Below are 22,263 nucleotides of genomic sequence, written 5' to 3' on the forward strand. Positions count from 1 at the left end.
TGAATATAGTTCTCTATATTCTTTCGTCCTTCAATAGCTTGTCTATATCTTATCCACACTTTAGAGAGTGGTCCTCGCTCTCCATCTTTAGATATCCAGAAATCAATATTTACATATCTAATTGAAAAATCTATTGGAATTTTTTTAAACAAAGTTTTTATTCCCATCAATCTTGAACTGTATAAAGAAACTCTCTTAGAGTTTGCTCTAATATAAGTGGGACTTGATTCCTCTATTTCAAGGACGAAGTTAAGTTCTTTTTCATTATTTAAACAAGATATTGTTACACATAATTAATGAGAGGACATGAGAGCATCTCATCCGGATTCCCTCATGATGGTGACCAACACAGGTCGAGACTGAGATCCGTTCCCCGGAACGGCCGGGACAGCGGGCGGCGGTTTGTCACAACCCCGCCAAATGGAGGCTGCCCTCGCCTCGTGCGTGCGATAGCGAGCTGCGGAAGGGGATTAGGAGAAGCAGGAAGAAAAGATCAGCGAAAGCGTGTGGTGCACCACTAGAGTCCTCGCATAACCGAGCTGTCCCCCGGCCTATACTATTAGCTCCGTTCGACTTGCTGAATCTTGATTGAAATTGGCTAAAAAACACTGTTCTGGCTGAAATATTGTAAGAGAAAAACACTGTTTCGGCAAAAAAAAAGAAGCCGAATAAACTAGATACGGGGTAAGTTGAACGGAGCACTATCACAAATTCAGATGCCCCCTCGTTTACCTGGCTCTTTTGCCCTGTTACACAATCTCTGTCCTTTTGAGCCGTTTTTTCTGATCTGGTCTGACTGATGGCTAAGTAAAGTAGTTATTTATGTCTCACCAGCTAATCCAGGGCAGGGTCAGTTAACCACTGAAAACAGCTCACCATCTTTCCGCTATCAACACCCTAACAGCAGTAACTACTTAACGAGCAACGACAATCATCATGTTGTTGTGGTCGGTCGAACTGTTGAGTTCGGTTGCATGCAGGAATGCCAGGCAGAGAGACAGCAGAGGACCCTGTTCGCTCGTATTTTTTGCAAATAACTAATAATATTTTTTTTTCACAATAAATCAGCTAACGATATTTTTAGTCATGACTTATTAACCAAATAAACAGGACAAAAGTCTACTAATCCAGCAGCTGCAGGCAAGAAGAGAGGGGAAACGGAGAGGAGGGTCAGGGTGGGTGGGTGCGGGCAAGCAAAGGCAGGGAAGAAAGGCTTTCGCTTTCGCTTTCCCGGCTGTTGCTGTTGCTTTCCTTCCTCTTCTAATCCTCTCTTCTCCTCTGTAATTATTGTGCGCGAGCGCGAGTGCCACCATAAGCGCAGCGCGCGCCAACAAGAACCTCGAGCCCCCGCGTGCCCGGCATCTCTCCCCCTCTCGTCTTGCCTCCTCCCGCGGCACCCGGGTTCCTTCCCATCGCGGGAGGCGCGACGGCCGGCGGACGGTCGCCGGACCTGCGTACCGGCGGCGGAGAGATCCTCGAATGTATGTATGGCCCTCGTCTTGGATTGCCAGTTGGTTCCGATTCCTTCGCCGTTTGCTGCCTGCGTGCAGATTGATCTCGGTTTGTGTTTTGGTTATCTTCTCCTCCTGGTTACGAGACGCGGATTCTTTCTTTCTTCTTCGTCATCGTTCCGATCTGCTTGCACGTGGGTGGGGTTCAGCCTCCCACTCTGCTGACGACTTGGCATTTCTGGATGGATTGCCTTCGATAGCTATTTTTTTTCCTCTCAAAATGAATTTCGAGAAAGTTTTGTCCGTATGACTTTTCAAAACGATCTCAAGAATGTTTTGTTCGTGTGAATTATGATCCTGCTTGCTCTGCTTCCTTTTCCCGGTTTGTTTCAGACTCTCAGTTCACGTCGATTACAAATGTGTCTCGCTTCTCTTATCACAATGCGTCTTCTGCAATTGTTCAGTTACGGATTCCTTTGCAATGATGAACTCGCCCTGCAGTCTGCCCTTGTGTATCGGTCGTTCGATTTCCTTACCAGGAAATGGACTTGCAAAACTGACGAGCCGTCGTGTGGGTTTTCCTCTCTGTCGTGGCATGGTCTCTGCAGAATCTGACATGATATCCCGGGCTTCTTTTTGCAGGACTAGAAACTTTTCGTCCAGCTGAGACTCTGATCTCGCCATCGAAGCACACGCTGGACCTCCGTGGTTGGTAGTACCATCACCACTACCATCATGCTGCAGTACCTGGACTTCTCCCATGCCAGCACCTCAAGGAAGTGGGGGCACAAGAGGCAGGGCGATGGTATGGCGATCAATTCAGTTCTCTCTGTCCACCATCCTTCAGATGAACTAGACCTGAAATCCTGCATCCTTGCTGGATGCGTCGTAGGATGGAATTATTTGATCAAGAGATTCTTTTTTCTTTCTTTGTTGGTATGATATTTTTCTCTGCTTTTTTTTTGGTGGCGGAATTCAGAACTCATTGGTATGCCATATCATATACTTGCAGGACTTGAAGCTCCAAGGAACAGCATGGAGTTCGCCTTGGAGGCTTCCCACAGCTATGGCGTCTTTCAAGAAGATGTTCCAGTGAGTCTTCCGTATACTAGTACTGCTCTGTCAGAGTAAATTCCTTCCATCTCCTGTCTGTCCCCATCCCATAGCAGGCACGCTGCTGTTCTGTTTTCAGACAAGGAAGAGGAAGGACCTCTGTTGTCACTGACAAATACAGCACTATATAATAGTTCGTTCATCTTGACCACTTGAAGCACCTACTTTTGCATGTCTCGGTAACTTTGTTGCTACCTCCTATAGTCATCCTAGCTGTCTGTACTTGAAACTGATTATAGTTACGTGAGAGGACACAGCAGAGAATGCATCAATAATGGTGTTAAGCAGCACAGATCTACTGACTACGTCAAAAAATAGTGCTTTTGTTGGAAGGGGCAATGTCGAGATATGATTTTCAAAATTTGTTTCATTTTATTTTACTGTGCAAGAGCTAACATGCACTGACTTGCTAAGATCTGATTAAGTTCCTTGTGATTTTTAGCAGTATTCCTGCAATATGAGGCAGTACCCAAAATCAGGGTTCAGCCACAGCTCAAACACAGTCAAGAAGCGGATCCAGGAGGACATCTCCTTCAGAACAAATGAAGGCCAGAAGAGGCCCGGTGTGATCGCCAGACTGATGGGCATGGAATCGCCTCCACTGAACGCAACCACTGAATCCATCAGTCGTTCAGAGATCACCCCAAGACCAACAATGGCTAGAAGAGATAATCCTTCTGAAATGATCTCAGCCAAGCATGTCTCCTTCGTGCAACACAACAACAGGGACTCCACCAAGCAGGCGCCAAAGCAAGAGATCCGAGCCTATGGCTATGGCAAGGAGAGGGATGTGTTTGGGCAGATGAACACGAGGAGCAACGAGTGGAGTAAGCCGCAGCCGCGAGAGCACCCGCAGGAGGAGGAGCTGCAGAAGTTCAAGAAGGAGTTCGAGGCGTGGCAGGCGAGCAGGGCGTGGGAGCAGTCGAGAAGCTTCGAACTGGAGAGTAGCCTCGACGACGATGACGACGACAGCAGGTGCACGGACATCGTGCCGTATAGGTACCAGCACCACCATAACGGGAACGGGAAAGCTGCTAGCCATGGCACCAAGCACATGCACTCCTCCAATGAGGATGTGCATTGGAGAAGAAGAAGCATGGAGAGCAGCACGTCGATCTCCGGGAGCCGTACGTTCTCTCTGACGACGAGCGCAGATGCCGCCGCCCCGTGCTCCACGAGGCTGCCGCTCTCCAGGTCCTACCACGAGGAGGAGAGGTCGTCGCTGTCGCCGACGAGGATCGTGATCCTGAAGCCCTGCCCCGAGCTGAGCACGGACGACATCGAAGAGTCCTCGCTGGGGTCGCCTGAGCTGGTGAAGAAGGAGAACAACATGGAGGCCTTCCTGGAGGAGGTGAAGAAGAGGCTCAAGATCGAGCTCGAGGGCGGGGTGGCCTCCGACGACAAGCAGGCGGACCGCCGGTGGGCCCCCGCTGCCGGCGACATTATTCCGGCCGACCCGAAGCAGATCGCGCGGAGCATCGCCAACCAGATCAGGGAGAACGTCACGAGGGACATGCACCCGGCGCTGGTGCGGTCGGAGTCGACGCGGTCGTACCGCAGCGACGTGCCGTTCGACGGGCAGGGACAGATGGACTACATCGGCCGAGACGCCAGGAGGCAGCTCTCCGACAGGCTGAAGAACGTGCTGAGGAGGGACCCGCCGGACGACGAGACGCCCTTCTCGTTCTCTCATCGGAGAAGGGCCACCTCGACGTCGTTCGACGAGGAGTCGAGGCCCAAGCCGACGAGGCAGGTAGCGCCGCCGCCGCCGCCGCCGAGGAAGGGGAAGGTCAGGAGCAAGGAGGAGAAGAAGCGCGCGGTGGAGTCCGACGTCAGGTCATTCAGATACGGATCGAACAACACCCCAACGACGACGGCCCAGCTGGACTCCGAGCCCGTGTCGCCGCGAAACCTGATGAGGTCGTTCTCGGCGCCGGTGTCCGGGACGACCTTCGTGAAGCTCCTCTCGGAGGAGCCGCGGGTGCTAACCGGAGCGAGGCTGCAGCGCAAGCAGGAAGGCCACGGGAGCAGCAGGCCGGCGTCGTCGTCGGAGGAGAGGAAAGGGAGGAAGGACGCGTTCAGCATCAGAGGCAAGGTGTCCAACCTGAGGCAGAACCTTGGGCTCAGAGCCAAGCTGTTCGGCAAGAAGTTCCACGCCTCCGACGAGCCGTTCCCGGAGGACCTCCCTCCCATAGGCACCCTCATCACTGCCCCATCGGTCCTCATCCACCCCGGCGTCCTGCAGGTGAGGCATGCAGCTCTGCTGAGCTTGCTGTTTTTTTCTTTTTCTGTTTTTCATCATGCAAAGCAGCCATTATCTATCGCAATCTAGAAGCATGGGAGTGACGGATGCTTTTGTCTGGTTGCAGGAGAACTCCACCGAGGTGCCACCGAGCCCGGCGTCGTGGTGCAGCAGCCCGCCTGACGAGATGAACAGGGGAGGCTACCCGAGCCCTGTCTCGCCATTGGAGGCATCCTTCAGCGAGCACCGGTCTCACTTGAGAACGGAAGCCAAGGACATGGCTTCAACTGCTTCTGGTAAGTATACTGTGATTGTGCAGCAGTTTATGGCTTGCCATGAAGTTCTCTTCTGAACAAAGAACCTCTCACAGAACCAGGAATCCTGTCAGAACAAGTCCAGACCGAAGAGCAACACACCGAGACAAGTCCTGTCCTGGACGAGCACGACGACGGTGACATGGACGCGACGGATGATCACCCCATAAAATCCTTCGCCAGAGCTGTTCTTGTCGTCGCCGGCATGTACGGACGGAGGCAGAACCCTGGCGACGCCGCCATGTCAGAGTGCGAAGCCAAGCCCATACCCAAGTGGGTGCTGGAGGAAGTCGTGTCCTCAGCCCCGGCGGACGGCGGCGCGGCAGCCGTCGACCACCGGCTCCTCTTCGACCTCGTCAACGAGGCGCTGCCGGGAGCCGTCCGGGCCTCCACGACGCTGTGCGCGTTCGACAAGTGCTACGCCATGGTGCCAAGGAGAGCACCCGGTGGCAAGGCGCTGCTGGAGGCACTGTGGAAGTCCATGCAGGTGTGGCTAGAGCCGCCAAGCGACAGCAGGACGTCGAGCTCTGCCTCCGTGGACGTGCTGATCGGCCGTGACCTGAGCGTGTCACCGTGGCACGGCGCGTTCCGCGAGGACGCCGACGCGCTGGCGAGGGACGTGGAGGCGGAGATGCTGGACGAGCTGCTCGACGAGACGGTGTGGGACGTGCTGCTCAACGTGGGGGACTGATGAATCGTAGGTCTCTTCTGACGAGGATACTTGTACATTTTTGGGTGCTTTTTTTTCCCTACCTCTTTTGGGTGCTTGCCGGGTTTGTGAACAGGTGTTGATGAGTGAGAGATGTAGCTATGCTTGCGTGTGAAAGAACAATGAATTTAACCTGAGAAATGCGTAAAGAAGAGAAAAAAAGAGTGAATTATAAAAAGAACAGCTGTCGTCGTGTCATTCGGGGTAGTAACTACTCTTCAATCTAGACTCTTGTAAACTTCTGTTTGTGTAAAGAGAAAATGTAATAAACAAATGTCCTCTTTTTTCCACTGGCAAACGTGACCGTAACTTATAATACATATAGGATGTATGGGCGTTAGTCATGAGTCTAGGTCGCATAGGAGATATGTATTGGAATTAGACTCTGCATCAATTATCGCTAGACGTGAGTTGTTCTAAGTCGTATATGTACGGGTCATAAATCCGTGTCAAATAAAATTAAAAATAGGACGAAAAAAACTCTCCACTGTCCGAGTACTTGGGAGGTGGATGAAAAAATGAATGAAGTTTTGGTTCTTTAATGCATCACATTCAGAATCAAGTGGCGTGTTGAGACAAATGTAACAAACCTTTGAAAAATGCTAAGGACTAGATGTGATGATCAACCTGTGACATATCAATTAGAGTTAGCATGTTTGAAAATGGCTTTGAAAAGGAGTAGTTTGCACTATTCCATTGTGCCCCAGACTCTCCGGTGATGCATCAGAGATATGGAACCAGGCCCGGCCCGGGGGGGTTTCGAGCTGGGCCGCCGCACTGGGCCCTCGAGGCCAGGGGGGCCAACCCCAAATGTGCAAGTAGAAGTAGTATTCCGTCTATGGCCCATAGGAACAGCTGAACCAGGCATACTGACTCCGCGTCGATTCTGCTCGCCTTCCGCGTTCCCGTGCCCTTCTGCCGCTCGGTCGCGACTCCGCCTTCCTGCGCGAGTGAGCGACTCGCCGACTCCCGTGCGAGGCTGCGAGCAGCGAGCGATCCCATGCGTCTTGGTGATCTCAAGTGCGAGGGGCCGCTGGCCTGCGACATCCACTTCCGTCTATTCCTGGCTTCCCGGTCTTCGTATACGGAGGTAAGAATTAAGAAACTGGCCCTAAGCGGCCAAGCCCCCCTAATCAATATTTGCTCTTGTCCCCAATCTTTATTCTTTACTTCTTTAGATTTAGGATCTAGGAATCCCATATGGTGCAGCAACCATGTTGAATTTAGTATGATATATTTTTTAATTACTTACTACTTTTCTAAATTTACAGTGAACTCATGTTGCCCAAAAAGCATGCATAAAATGAGAAAAGAAAAAAAGAAGAGAAGGATAGAGGGCTTGATAGAATCACAAAGAGGATCTATTGATAAAATTTTTAAGAGTAATACAAGCACTACAAGAAATCCAGATGAGTGGGCAATAGTTGATGTGGATGAAATTCATATTGAGGCCATCATCGATGACTTCGCAGCAGTAAATGTTAGAAGAAAATTTTAAGGTAAGATAAGATGTATAACTAGTTTCATAAGAATGATTAGTATGCATTATATTTATTAGAAATGTCACTATATTATTAGAGTTGTATTAAAGGGTCCATCATTGTAGCTTCGCTCCAGGTCTATAATTTGACTGGACCGGGCCTGTATGGAACAGTGCATAGCCCTAGCAGCTCTGAGTGCGTCAAGGTATAGTTCTAGTATTTACACTGGATAAACCACCAGAGCTTTGAAGCGATGCACTGACATTGGCAATTAAATTCAAAATAGGTTACCAGAAGTCTCTAGTGATGCACTGGGGAGTGAGTCCAGAGAGAGTGTTTTTGCACACAAACTTGTCTTGAACTCACTAGAGAGATCCACTGGAGAAATAGCACAGTGCATAGGTTTGAGAGCATATGCAGTTGAATTCACCCGTTTTGTTTGATGCTCGCACCGAAAAAAGAAATATCGGACAATTTGGCATAATACAAGTTATTGTTGATCCATTTGTCCGGTGCATAGGCATAACTCCGATGCACAACGAAGCTAACCGGTGTTGCTTGCCACAACACAGTAAAGTTATCACAATTAGTGTTATGTTTGGGGCTATATATATTGTTGTCCAAACATGGGCATAACTCTTGGACATTGTAATCAGTGACCGGACGCAGGTGACGTTGTGACCGGACTCGGGGTGTCAGCGTTCGGTCAATTATAAAACTTGGTGATGTGCTCGGCTTCTCTCTGCTGCTTGACCGTACGCCGAGGCAAAAAGTGAACGGACTCGCCTGTGGTGCGTCCGATCGACGATGACGTATGGTGACGTGGTGTTGGTGGGCTGACCAGAGAGGACCGGACGCTGGGCGCGTCAGGACACGTTTGACCGGACGTGTCAGGTCGTGGTTTTGCCTCTCTGGATCCTCTCTGGATCTTATCGGACGCCGGGAAGGTGCGGCAGCAGCGTGTCTGGTCGCGGCGTGTTGGCTACAGCGGAGCAGGTGAACAGACGCGGTGTCAGGGGCACCTGGTCGTTGATCGGTGCGTCCGATCACAACTTAACCACGCGGGAGGGACTAGCCGTTGAAATCGAATGAACGAGGTTGAACCGAGGGGCGACGTGGCAGCCATCCGTTGACCGGACGCTGGCTGGGTGCATCCGATCGTTTTGATCGACGCGTCCGGTTAGCACGTGATAGGCTGCAGTGAGGAGCCCAATGACTCTATTTGTGGGGGCTCTCTATTTAAGCCCAATTGTGAGCTTAGCCAAAGCCCTCCCACTCAACTCCATCATTGATTCATCATCTTTGTGAGATTGAGAGTGAATCCAAGTGTATTGCTTGAGTGATTGCATCTAGAGGCACTTGGTGTTCGTGTTTCGCTACGGGATTCGCCTGTTACTCTTGGTGGTTGCCGCCACCTAGACGCCTTGGAGCAGCGAGGATCGTTGAGCGGAGGTTGGTAATTGTCTCTGGCTCCGATCGTGGTGATTGTGAGGGGTTCTTGATCTTTCCCCGATGGAGAGCCAAAAGGTACTCTAGTGGATTGCTCGTAGCTTGTGTGATTCTCATCTTGTGTTGGTTGTGCGGCATCCTATTTGAGGGTTTGGCGTGTGATGCCAATTAACACGTGAACCTCCAAGTGAGTGAATCGCGCCACAACGATGACTAGCTTGCCAGCAAGCAAGTGAACCTCGATAAAAAATCGTGTGCCATCATTATTCGAGGATTTCATTGGTTGTCTTATGATTGATTGATTGATTGGCTCTATCTTGTGATTGGCACACTCCTCGACACGTTGGTATAAACATCATCACCTCTCTTGTATTACATTCTTAGTGTAGCTAAGCTCTTTAGTGTAACTAGTCTTAAGAGCTAGCTTGTGTCGAGTCTAGTGGTTAGTGAGGCTCTTTAGTTAGCCATTGAGAGCTCACTAACTTAGTGTAGTGACTTAGCAAATTGTGTGCTTGAGTGATTGCATCTAGAGGCACTTAGTGTTCGTGTTTCGCTGTGGGATTCGCTTTGTTACTCTTGGTGGTTGCCGCCACCTAGACGGCTTGGAGCAGCGAGGATCGTCGAGCGAAGGTTGGTGATTGTCTCTGGCTCCGATCGTGGTGATTGTGAGGTGTTCTTGACCTTTTTCTGGCGGAGAGTCAAAAGGTACTCTAGTGGATTGCTCGTGGCTTGTTGATTCTCATCTTGTGTTGGTTGTGCGGCACCCTATTGAGGGTTTGGCGTGTGATGCCAATTAACGCGTGAACCTCCAAGTGAGTGAATCGCCACAGCGAGGACTAGCTTGCCGGTAAGCAAGTGAACCTCGGTAAAAAATCGTGTGCCATCATTGTTCGAGGATTTCATTGGTTGTCTTATGATTGATTGATTGACTCCATCTTGTGATTGACACACTCCTCGACACATCGGTATAAACATCATCACCTCTCTTGTGTTACATTCTTAGTGTAGCTAAGCTCTTTAGTGTAACTAGCTTGAGAGCTAGCTTATGTCGGGTCTAGTAGTTAGTGAGGCTCTTTAGTTAGCCTTTGAGAGCTCACTAACTTAGTGTAGTGACTTAGCAAATTATGTGCTTAGTGATCATAGTCACTAAAATTGTGATAGGTGGCTTGCTCTTTTTTAGTAGGTTAGCGCAACACTCGCTTCGCCATTTAATTATCTAACATATTTGCTAAGTATTGTTATAGAAATTTTTAATAGGCTATTCACCCCCTCTAGCCATTAGGGCCTTTCAGAACATAGTAGTGTAAGTTGATTTGCTTGCTACTCTTGGTGGTTATCGCCATCTAGACAGCTTGAAGCTTGTGGACTATGTTGAAGCACAACCACACAACAAAAGTATTGTGCTGGTGCTATTGGAGAAGATTTGCAAGGGACTAGTGAGCTCATCCTCTTTTTTGAGAGGTAGTGAGCTCATCCTCGCCGGAAGAGGCAAAGAGCATCAGTAGAGGAATATAGGTGTTGAGTATCTCCTTGGTTCTATCCGGTTGAGATTAATTGCTTAAGTTACCGTTACCAAGACAACCTTGTGAAATTGGAAGCTCGACAGAAGAGCGGTGAATAATTGAGCTCATTTCAGCATAGACTAGAGATAAAAGGTGATCGACAAGTATGTACTACTAGACTTTTTTTTGCCAAACTATCTAAACTTTGTCGAATAAAATATTAAAATATGTATATTGCTATGGAAATACGTTATATTGACAAATCCAGTTACACTTATTTGATATCACAAATTTATATCTTTTTATACATTTGATCAAAACTCAAAATGATATGAGTCCATACTGGTTGAAAATCGTATATTCTTTTCACAGAGACAGAGAAGATAGAGAGATTATTATACGATGGGGTTATTTAACCTCGTGTTGGAATGGAGGTAGTCCTAGCTAGCGTATTCATTTTTTAGCGGCTAAAAAAAAAATCTGAGAACTCGAAGGGACAATTGAGAAATTTGCCCGCTCACCATCTCGACCGACGACAGCAGGGAGAACCCAACTACTGGGGCCTCCTGCACCTGCAGCCCCGCCGCGACACGCTCCCCCGAGATCTCCACCGCCCGACTTGGCAGATCCACCAAGCCCCGCCCCCCCCGCCCCCCCGCCACCGTGATCTCCCTCTTGGATCCCGGAGATGGCGGGGACGGAGGCCTTCGAGGCATACTTCCGCCGCGCGGATTTGAACCAGGACGGCCGCATCAGCGGCCAGGAGGCTGTCGCCTTCTTCCAGGGCGCCAACCTGCCGCAGCAAGTCCTCGCCCAGGTGGCCCCCTAAACCCTTCCTTCGATTAGCGCATTCGCACGTTTGAGAGCCAATTTTAGGTGTGATAGCGGCGAATCATACTGATCCCTTGCCCCGCGAATTCGAATGAGTTAAGAGTTTTTGGGATGGGCGCAGGTATGGATGCACGCCGATCAGAACAAGACTGGCTTCCTCGGCCGCCCGGAATTCTTCAACGCACTGCGCCTGGTCACCGTGGCGCAGAGCGGGCGTCAGCTCACGCCCGACATAGTGCAGTCGGCGCTCTATGGTCCCGCTGCGGCTCGAATTCCAGCTCCCAAGATAGCCGCAGGGCCGGCTCCTGCACAGATGGGTGCTGCGGGGGCGCCTAGGCCTCAGGGGAGTGCTGCGATGACGCCCACACCAGGGCAGGTTGAAGCGGCTCAGATGAATCCGGCTGCCACACCAAGGCCCCAGGGAAGCGGCATGATGCCGACATCTAGTCAAGTTGGCATGCCACAGGTGAACCCTGGTGCTGCTCCAAGGCCCCAAGGGATCAGTTCTATGATGCCAGCTGCGAGTCAGGGTGGTGCTCTTCAAGCAAGTCAGTTTGCTGGACCAAGGGCAATGCAGCCGCAGCCTCCTAACCTGGGAATTACTCAGCAACAACCTTCTAGTACCGGTTTCATGCGGCCACCACAAGTTGGAGCTCCAGCAACTTCATTTCAAGCTCAAGCGCCTGGAATCAATCAAGGTTTGGTCGGTGGAGGCAGCATGGGAGGATCTGTCGGTTGGCAAGGCGGTAATGCTGCCTCAGTGGGAGGCATTCCACAAGCTATACCAGGAGCTGCTCCTTCACAGACAACACGAGGTGGATTTGGCCCAGGTTTACCTAGCACAATAGGCATGGCGCCTGGACAACAGGTACAAGCAATGTCTTCATCGCCATTGCCTCCGCAGAGCAACAGTGCTGTGTTGCCTCAGGATTCAAAAGCTTTGGTACTGTCTGGAAATGGCCCTGCCAGCAGCTCTGGATCAAGCACAGACATCTTCTCTGCACTTACACAGCCAAAGCCAAGCGTATCTGCACCTGCACCTCAGACAAACTCGATTCCGAGCTCATCCAGTTTTATGCCCACACCAACTGGCTCCCAGAACCTGACTAATCTCGCACAGTTTGGTTCTTTGCAAGGTAGCAGCCAACCTCAACAGACTCAGCCTGTTGTAAAGCCCAGTCCTGCTCCAGCTGCACCTGTTGTCTCTGCTGGGATTTCTAATTCAGCTCCCCAATGGCCAAAAATTACTCAATCTGACATCCAGAAGTACATGAAAGTCTTTGGGGATGTTGATAGGGACAGAGATGGCAAAATAACTGGCGCAGAAGCTCGCACTCTGTTCCTCAGTTGGAGGCTTCCAAGAGGTGGGATATCGTCACCAACTTTCCACTACCCTAATCATGAAATTTATCATTTACTTAGGTTTTTGTTCTAAACTTAGATTCAGTCTATGTTATCGTACTGTTAAAATTGCTGGTTAGCATTATAGCTTTTTCCACCCCTGTGGTTCTTTTTTTATGATCGCTATACATATCTCATAGTATGAAATACCTATTGGCTAATGGGTTCTTTTAACCGTTTCAGAGGTCCTGAAGCAAGTGTGGGATTTGTCTGACCAAGACAATGATGGCATGCTTTCTTTGAGAGAGTTTTGTATTGCTCTTTATTTAATGGAGAGGCACCGAGCTGGAACTCCTCTTCCCCCGGCACTTCCTGACTCTCTTAGGCATGATGAGACACTGTTACGAGCTACAGGCTTGCCTTCAACAGCATACAATGGGCCATCATGGCAACAGAATCAAGGTAATACTTTGCTTGTCATCTGGTTTGCAATTATCATGGCATAGCCAAGCGTAAAGACATCCTGTGTTTGTCTGTTGCTCACAAGCTAATTTATTTTGGGTCAGGAGGATTACCACAAAGAGGCCCTGGAGCACCTGGGGTTGTGCGGCCACCCTTGCCACCACATTTGCATTCACAAACTGATGGGGCTAGCAGACCAGGGCAACCAAGATCTCACATGCCTGGGATGGATAATCATGTAGTAAATCAAGGAAACAAAGATGACAAAAGTGGAGTGAACCAGGCTGCGCAGGAGGTGGTGGATGCTCCTAAGAAGGTATGTTTACCCCATCCTTGTTTCCTGAATTGTCCAGTGGTGATCATTTTGCAACTCCTGTTCCATTTTGATCAGGCTGGCTCTGTGGTGTTCAATTCACCCAGTTTATGCACCTTTAAATTAGTTTAGCCTGTATAGCCATGCGTTAGAAGAGCTTCATGTCTGTGTCTTGGATAGGTGGGATCTGGGTTTGAAGTGTGGGTCATTATGTGTGTCATGTCCGGACTGGTTTAACGTAACCTGAGCTGTGCCTTCTGTATATTTGATTTTTCCCCTCTCAATGGGTCATGGTCACCTGTAACCAGGATTGTTGATTTGTTGAATGCTTCAAACAATCAATACAATATAAACTTCAAACCCTAAATATTTCTAGAAGAATATGCCTACCAACATCCGTTATGAATGAGCTTGATGTCGTTAGGTACATATTTAGTTCTTATCACTTTTCACTTGTGTCACCCTATCACATTAGTCCATGACGCAGCGACCCTCTTAATCAACGCATGTGCGTAGGGAGAGGTACTGGCACATGATTTCTTCTCTCTCCTCTCTTCTTTCTCCAAACCCATCTTCCTCCTCTCTCTCTCTTTCCCCCTGCACCTATCTTCCTCCTCCGTCCGCCACCTCGACCACCGCCCTAGCTGCCGCCAACCTCCCCGCCTGCCGCCCATCCTCACTGATCCTTCCCTGCCCTTCCCTAGCCGGATGTCCCTCGCTGCCGACCCTGCCCAATCGGATGTCCCCCGCCGCCCCTAAACCCGCCACCACCACCCCCGAGCTGCTCCCCCTTCTAAGGCCGCCGGGCATGGAGACCCTTCTCCGAAACCCTAACAGCCGCGGGGCATGGATAACTCAACAGCCGCTGCCTCGTCCACCGCCCCCGGCCTGTGGCAACCTCGCTGCCCACCGCCCACCCTATGCCACCCCTCCCCTAATCTCAGTCAGAGCTCTGCATTGGCAATGCATGCATGTCGAATAGTGATTTTGATGACACAGCCTTTATAGCGTGGTGCTTTTGTGCGATACAAATTTCCAAGGCATGCGTATCAATTTATTTATACTCCTGCCAATTTTTTTACTGAGACTGTTTATAGCATTTTTTACAGTTGACTGTTTTGGGTGGCCTTTTCTTCATTTCCAAGCAACTGCCTTTCAAATGGCATTAAGAGCTTGCTGAGTTGTTCCCATCGTTGCAATCATTGCATACTCCCTCTATCCAAAAATGTAAATCATATTTTGGTTTCTTTGGACAGATCTTTGACTGACAAATGCTAAGTATGCCAAGGCCCATACATTCTAGGCCTATATCGTCCATGAGGAATTCTCTATATATTGCTGTTATCCCTAAGGGACTAGTCATGCACTCAAACATCAAAGGTTAATAAAACAACAAAAACTTTATTAATATATACTCATATACAACGTGCTGATATTTAAAAAAATGTTGTGTTCTTAGTTTCATGTTCAAAAGTACTTATGATCAAGATTTGGTGCCACAAAAATGATATATTAATAGAGTAATTGTTAGTAGAAGTTTTATCCTAATGAAACAAAAATACGCCTTATACTTTTTTTTTGGAGAGGGGGTGGGTGGGTGGGTATGTGTTTTATGCAAATTATGCTTTTGATTCTGTATTATAGAGTAAACGCTTATGTGCTTGCAAAACACATTTCTCTTTTAATTCAACCTTCTCTCTCGTTTACACTGAAGGTTGAGGTGGAGAAGCAGGTCCTGTATTCTAGAGAGAAACTGGAGTATTACCGCACAAAGATGCAAGATCTTGTAAGCACAATTACAAATTGGGTGTAGTTATACAAATTGGGTGTAGTTAAGTCACTGGACATTGTAATTGAAAGTTGTTTTCATCATTTTTCTAATTCCTTTATTTTCCTTTTCTTGAAGGTCCTGTATAAAAGTCGGTGTGACAATAGGCTGAATGAGATTACAGAAAGGGCGTCCTCTGATAAACGTGAGGTACAGAACACTACTTACTACGTGATGTATACCATCATTGTAGGTGGCTAGTTGTTCCTTTTGATCTGTTGTTTGATGATAAAGTCTCAGAGACACACAAATTAATTGTACAGAACATTGCTTCTTGCATTATGTTGACCAGCGTTGTAGTTTCTTATATGAGCCTTTTTTACTGCTAAATTCTTGGAGAGGTGCAAATTCATGTTTGAGCTTTTGTTTGTTTTCCCCAGCAAACTTACTGTGGTTAATTTTGTGTCAGGTGGAATCATTGGCTAAGAAATATGAAGAGAAGTACAAGCAAGTAGCTGAGTTAGCTTCCAAACTAGCAGTTGAAGAAGCTGCATATCGTGATGTTCAGGTTTGTCTTTTCTGCACCTTAGAAAAATAGATAGAAATTAGTGTTCATATACTCCCTCCAGTCACAAATAAATGATGGTCTGGACATCCGCACGGTCTCAGAACACAATTTTGAATAGTACCTTTTTTGTTAAAAAAATGTTTATAAAACTTAGGAAAAAAATTGTTTTCGGGAAACTATATTTTGAAACACATACTTGTATCATTTTTAAGTATTCATACTTGACATAAAAAGTACTCCCTCCATTTTGTTTTGTTTGTCCAATGTCCTGGGGGGAATATACTTCATGTTGTTTGACCATTGAGGATACTATTGCGATGTTTGCACTCTTTAACCCCCCCCCCCCCCCCCCCCCCCCTCTCATTAAATGCTTTGAAAGAAGATATTTTATTTACTTTTTCTTTGTCTTGGATGAAAGTTTGAAATGGTTGGCTTAACAGAATCTCAAACGCTGCTTATCTGTGGCTGGTGGGAGTAATTTTTTTTATGATCTTATCACCAGTCTCACTATCATAATATTTGTGATCTTGTCATTAGTTTCACATTCATTTCATCCTTCTTGATTTATGCTCTCTTGATGGATTTGTGTCTTAAACTGGACTTTGTTCTTTGTTGATTTTTTTAGGAGAGAAAAGTTGAGCTGCATGATGCGTTGATTAAAATGGTACAAGGTGGAAGCGTTGATGGTTTGCTTCAGGTACACTGTTACTTTGCTAGGTAGTACTTATTTTTTAATCTCTCAATAACACTGATGATTTCCTAGGTTCGAGCCGATCGAATCCAATATCAATTAGAAGAGATGGAAAGGGCTCTTAGTGAGCGTTGCAAACACTTTGGACTTCAATTCAAATCATCCGCATCAGTTGAGCTTCCTTCTGGTACCTGGCTTTCCATCTTCATATTATTATTTATTTTAGTATTCTTGAGAGTCCAGCTTCATGCTATCTTTATGATACTAGTGATCAAATTGCATGTTCTCACTTTATTTTACTTCCTGCAGCCTTCGGACTCATAATTTGCACATCCTGACCATTTCTGTCTTTATTTATTATATAGGTTGGGAACCTGGGCCTCAAGAGGGACTCATTGAGTGGGATGAAGACTGGGATAAATTTGAAGATGAAGGTTAAATACTTCCATTGCATTCCCCATCTGATTACTTTTAGTCATTGTCTGTTTATATATCGGAGTACTCTGCATGGCTGCAGGCTGAGTTTTGCAATCCAGTGCTTGTCATGCTACTGTTTAAAAAACATTTGTGAAAGAGATACAAAGATTTCATATCTCTTACAACTGTTAACATACACTAGCAAAGCCATATCCTGAAATAAGCAACCTTGACTGTTTCAAAGCCTGATATTTGTGTAGCTGATATAATTCATTAGTGTCATTTATGCAGATAAAATTCTTTGCCTTGATATCCTTGTTTAGGTTCCTTTCATTGAACATACCAAGCCACAGCCTCTGTTCTAGTTACCTTCTGTTGTTAGAACATTGTTCGTGTGGTATATACTATACATAGATTTTGACGACATGAGCTATATTTAATTTTTTGTCTTACACTTGGGGCAAACCTTTTCCTCTCATTTCCAGTTTAATCTTATCACATTCCTGATGGAATCATATGACATGACAGGGTTTAGTATTGTTAAGGATAATGGTACAATACAGGAAAACCCAGTTTCTGCTGAAAATGGAAAAGTGCCATCTCTTTGGGATGATGGTGATGATATGTCTCCTGTTGCATCCTCTAATGGTCATATCAAGGAAGAAAGGCATTACAGTGGAGGTGATCAAGTGGCTGAGAGTGAAATAGCATATGATTTTGGTGATGAATCTGTGAGGAGTCCTGGCAGTGCTGGAAGAAGTGCCTCAGGGAGTCCATTTAAATCTTCCCGCTTTGGGATGCATGATTCATCTCCCAGCAAAAGAGAAAGTTACAGGTACTTGTTCCAGCCTTGGGTTTATGTGCATCCTAATTTCTGATCCTGGTGCTTAGAGCATGTTGCCGTAGTTTGTACTGCATACACTTATAGCTCTCTCAAAAAGAGGCTGGAATAGTTTGTACTGCATACACTTATAGCTCTCTCTCTCAAAAAGGTGCTGGATATTCGTGTCCCATATGAGAATAACTCTCTTATTATTTTGATGCAGTGACCATGGTGGTTCTGAATCTGTTTTTGGTGACAAGTTTGCTGATGAAACTTCTTGGAACTTTGATGATCAAGATACTGACTCTGTTTGGGGTTCTACTGCACTGAACACTGTGAGCTATGCAGTTTCTTCTTTCTTGTTCTGATATATGGGGGGTATATCTCTCCCTACTGTTTCTAATGAACTGTTTTAATACAGGAAGCTGACCAACATGGTGGCACCCATAACTCTTTCTTTGGGTCTGAGGCAGGCTCTCCAAGTGGCGCTAGTGTATTCGAAAAGAAGAGGAGTTCATTCTTTGATGATTCTGTTCCAAGTTCTCCTGCATACACATCTGGATTCTCTCCAAAATTTGTTGAAAGCCGTGATGATAGCTCCTCTTATAACTTTGGGAGGTTCGATTCCTTCAGATCCCAAGACACTGGATTCTTCCCTCAGGAAAGTCGTTTCTCCAGGTTTGACTCCATTAGCAGCTCCAAAGGCGAGAATGTATCAGGATTCGATACAGGGAATAGCTCACGAAATTTTGGCCGGTTTGACTCTTTTGATGACGCCGATCCATTCGGTTCAAGTGGACCTTTTAAAGCATCTGGAAGCCGGTCTCCACCCAAGTTCTGATATGTTTTTTTTGCTCTGATTAGGGTTTTGTGACATGCGAGTTGATTTGTCAATACAAGGTTCAGATTCTTTGAGTGAATTCTGGCGTAACATGGATATTTTTTTTTGCTTGACATTTCTGCCATTTTCCTTGTGTGCAATTTTCCAGTCCATCTCATGTACAAAGTGGACAGGTTTGGGTTATTATATCTTTTGTTTTGTAAACATTTTTTTTCTGTATCTTGTAAATTACGCCAAGTCTGTCTTTGTTTATATAGTTTATATGTATGAAACAACTTCTCCTCATAACCTATTATTTCCTTCATTGTACTTACCTTCCTATGGTATAGCAGGAAATATTGTAATTACGTATGCTATGGTATACCAAGTGTTGGTTCGATACTTGAGCAAAGCGGGAAAAGTTTCAGCATTGTGTCAGCACTCTCATTGCCAGACCTTGTTTGTATTGCACTCTCTCCATTATAGATTATAAGACGTTTTGGCTTTTTCTATATACATTGCTTTTACTGTGCATCTAGACATAGTGTATATCTAAGTGCGTAGTAAAAATAATGAATCTAGAAAAGTCAAAATGTCTTATAATTTGAAACGGATTGAGTACTATTGCTATTTTAGAATCAGTGTCTGGGTGGAGTGGAGTCCCAAGTTTCTCTGCCGTGTTGTTTTTGCCATAACCCGATGTGATGTGGCTTCTTTTGCTTCGTGCATGACTTTTGGAAGCCACAGCGGATCTGCGTCTGTTTTCGCCTGTGAGTAAGGCTGGACGAAAAACTCGAAGCTCGTTAGCTCGCTCGGCTCGTGGCTGGCTTGGCTCGGCTCGTTAAGATAACGAGCCGAGCCGAGCCAAGATTTTAGCTCGTTAGCTATAACGAGCCAACTCGTGAGCCGCTCGCGAGCTAAACGAGCCAAGCTTCCAGGAAAAAAAGTATCATTTAAGGTAGTTAGATGCATGAATACTATAGTATTTTATTATACTTGTATATATATTAGCGCATATTAATTTTTTTATTTGATTTAAGGTTGTTAGATTCATTTCTTTTGTATTATTATTATTCTCAAACTTTAAATAAATGCAAATATTATATTTTGTGTATTTTTTATACCTGGCTCGCGAGCTTAACGAGCCAGCTCGAGCTTTTAACGAGCCGAGCCGAGCTGACTTTCTGGCTCGTTAGGATAATGAGCCGAGCCGAGCTAGCTCGTTATCTTAACGAGCCAGAACGAGCCGAGCCCAAACGAGCCGAGCTGGCTCGTTATCCAGCCTTACCTGTGAGAGAGCACCTCTGGTGGACATATGCATGGTGAGCGGCGGCTAGAGCAGGCTACAGGACAGGGAGCACGGTGGCCTTATGACTGTTCGGAGGCAGACGGTAACAGAGCGACCTGCGCTTGCGCAGCAGCAGCTCCGGCGGCCCCCCATTAGTATCAACGGGGCGGGTTCGGATAGGCTGGAGTGCAAAGCACCCAAAATCGAAACCCGAACTAAAAATCCGAATCTGTCTCGAACACCGATTCGGGTTAAAATCCATTCCCGAAACTAAAAACCGCAGATCCCTGAAACCCGACGGATAATCCAAAACCCAAAAAAAATTACAACAAATCAACAAAAACAGCAATACAAAATATGATAAATTAACAAAACAGATTGCACATAACAAGATGTAATCATGAAAGTACTGGCAGACAACAGCTACAAATGTACATAATATGTATAGAATAAATTTGCTAGCCATGTACAGAATAAATTAGCAAGCAACAGTCGCAGCTAGCCATGTACAACATCAATTAGCAAGCAGCAGCAGCAGCAATTAGCTAGGGCAAGTAGGCACCTGCTCGCCTCCGCGACACCGCCCCCTGGCTGGGTGCACCCTGCGCCTACGAGCTACCCGCGGCCCCTGCTGGGCACGCTGCACGCACGCGCTGAGTGGGCAGCGCCGGCTGCCAGCTGCTGCGGTGCTGCCTTTTGGACGGCGGGCAGCGGCCAAGGCGGCAAGGCGCCGAGGCGGCCGTCAGTGGGTGCCTGGGTGGGGTCGAGCCTCAAGCACGGAGCACCGGGGTGAGCTCGGATCCATGGCACCACACCGAGAGGAAGAGGTCGAGGGCTCCACCGCTCGAGCTCGAGGCGTCCCTGCGCTGCCACAGCGCACCCGACTACGACTGCCCGAGCGGGGCTGGGTCTAGGGTGACCAGGTGAGGGTTCTGAGGGAGAGGATTTATGGCTTATATGCTAGGGTTGTTGATGGACTGCTAGTGGGCCAAATTATTTTGGGGCTCCGATGGTGATCCACGGGTGAAACTAAAAACCCGCCCCAACCCACTAACTTTCGGGTATCCAAACCCGAAAAACCGTGGGTGAGAATCAGACACCAAAACTGAAACCGCCAGACCCAAAAACCACGGATATCCAAACCGAACCTGCACCACTGCCATCCTTACCCATTACTAGTACTTTCCTTATTCGTCATCGTCACCTCCACCGCCGTGAGGGCGAGAATCATGCATTCGTCCCCTTAGGCGCTGGACCATGAGATGCAGAGCCTGCCTCCTCCAAGGTAGGCCAGCCCCCGAAGGGGAGATAGTCTTGCTTAGGAGAGTAGCCCTCATCCTTGCTAGGGAGGAGAGCCTTCGTCCACTCCTGTCGGATCACCGGCCGGGGCCTGGCCTTGATGTCGATGGCGCGCAGGGCTTGTTGCCGGTGCTTGAAGCCAAAGAGCAGGCCTAGGTCAGGGGTGTACACCACTCGTCCCACGAGGGGCGGCACCCAGCTCCCCTCGCGGCGCCAACCAAGCTTTGTTGGTGCCACCATGTCTAGGGAGTAGGTTCCCTTGATCCCGTCGCACCGGCACCATACGGACAGCCACACGCGCCCGTCGGCGACGAAGTAGGACGTCACCTCAACCTCGTCGCCGTCGCCGAACAGCAGGCGCGAAGGAATGGGAAGGGGCTGTAAGCGGCCGCCGGACGTGAGACGGAGAGCCGCGAAGTGGGGGTCTCTGGTTCTGAGAAGTCGAGGAGTTCGGTCGCGACCAGCATTGACATGTCGTCGTTGCGGCGGCGACTGCTGCTTAAGGCGAGGAGGATGGTCCAGGGCTTCCAGCAGCGTAGATCATGGTCGTAGGTGTACTGGGACCTGGTGGCGCGTCGTAGACCATGATGTGCCCGTCCGTGGTGGCAGCGACGATCGGGTCGAGGTGCATACCGTGACGCCCGAGTTCATGACTTGGAAGATAGAACACCCTACTCCCGAGGGGCTCGTGTTACTCGGAGACGTCATGAACCAGTTCACCCTCTGGCACAGACGAGATATTGTATTGACCAAGTCTTCGCCAACTCCGACTGAAGTTCATCCTCTGGAGCGACCCGTCGAGGACGGGGAGGTATACTCACCGGCCCATGACCATGACCACCACACGCTAGAGATTTCTCCACCTCGTACCGAGCAAGGGCATGATGACATGCCACATCCTTCTCCACCTCGTACCGAGCATGGGCATGATGACATGCCACGTCCTTCTCCAGCTCGTACCGAGTGAAGGCATGATGAGATGCAACATCCTTCTCAACAAGCGCAGCCGATACATGAACAACAAGTTGAAAGCTCTAGTTTGGTTTTGGTTAATTGATGAAACCCTAAGTGCTAACCTAGTTTATCAAAGTGATTATGAGATATGTAGCACTACTCCAAGTGATGAAGCAATGACGAAGATCATGACAATGGTGATAGCATGGTGATGATCAAATGCTTGAACTTGGAAAAGAAGAAAGAGAAAAACAAAAGGCTCAAGGCAAAGGTATAAAATGTAGGAGCCATTTTGTTTTAGTGATCAAGACACTTAGTGAGTGTGATCACATTTAGGATAGATAGCCGTACTATTAAGAGGAGTGAAACTCGTATCGGAATGCGGTTATCAAAGTGCCACTAGATGCTCTAACTCATTGCATATGCA

The 22,263-nt window shown here is 47.8% G+C and overlaps 2 protein-coding genes across 6 annotated transcripts; both read left to right on the forward strand.

Annotated features, from left to right (window-relative positions):
* The first annotated feature begins 1,232 nt into the window (after positions 1 to 1,232).
* Positions 1,233 to 6,126, forward strand: LOC136449830 (uncharacterized). 5 transcript variants are annotated; one of them, XM_066450037.1, is made up of 6 exons: positions 1,233 to 1,481; positions 1,845 to 2,256; positions 2,464 to 2,543; positions 3,007 to 4,809; positions 4,934 to 5,102; positions 5,177 to 6,126. In XM_066450037.1, exons 2-6 carry the CDS (start codon positions 2,187 to 2,189, stop codon positions 5,809 to 5,811), a joined length of 2,757 nt encoding a protein of 918 aa, XP_066306134.1. In that variant the 5' UTR covers positions 1,233 to 1,481; positions 1,845 to 2,186; the 3' UTR covers positions 5,812 to 6,126. The 5 variants fall into 5 exon arrangements, with proteins under 5 accessions (XP_066306134.1, XP_066306144.1, XP_066306126.1 ...); XM_066450047.1 differs by having other exon boundaries at positions 1,916 to 2,256; XM_066450029.1 differs by having other exon boundaries at positions 2,094 to 2,256; positions 5,177 to 6,125.
* A 4,636-nt stretch (positions 6,127 to 10,762) lies between these two features.
* LOC136449858 (actin cytoskeleton-regulatory complex protein PAN1-like) lies at positions 10,763 to 18,718 on the forward strand. Its single transcript, XM_066450075.1, has 13 exons — positions 10,763 to 11,078; positions 11,214 to 12,456; positions 12,677 to 12,895; positions 13,000 to 13,211; positions 14,923 to 14,994; positions 15,115 to 15,186; positions 15,446 to 15,544; positions 16,170 to 16,241; positions 16,308 to 16,422; positions 16,601 to 16,669; positions 17,181 to 17,487; positions 17,699 to 17,810; positions 17,897 to 18,718. The coding sequence occupies exons 1-13, from the start codon at positions 10,950 to 10,952 to the stop codon at positions 18,314 to 18,316; spliced, it is 3,141 nt and encodes a 1,046-aa protein (XP_066306172.1). The 5' UTR covers positions 10,763 to 10,949; the 3' UTR covers positions 18,317 to 18,718.
* Positions 18,719 to 22,263: the final 3,545 nt, after the last annotated feature.

This window comes from Miscanthus floridulus, chromosome 1, assembly GCF_019320115.1.
Source record: "Miscanthus floridulus cultivar M001 chromosome 1, ASM1932011v1, whole genome shotgun sequence".
NCBI lineage: Eukaryota > Viridiplantae > Streptophyta > Magnoliopsida > Poales > Poaceae > Miscanthus > Miscanthus floridulus.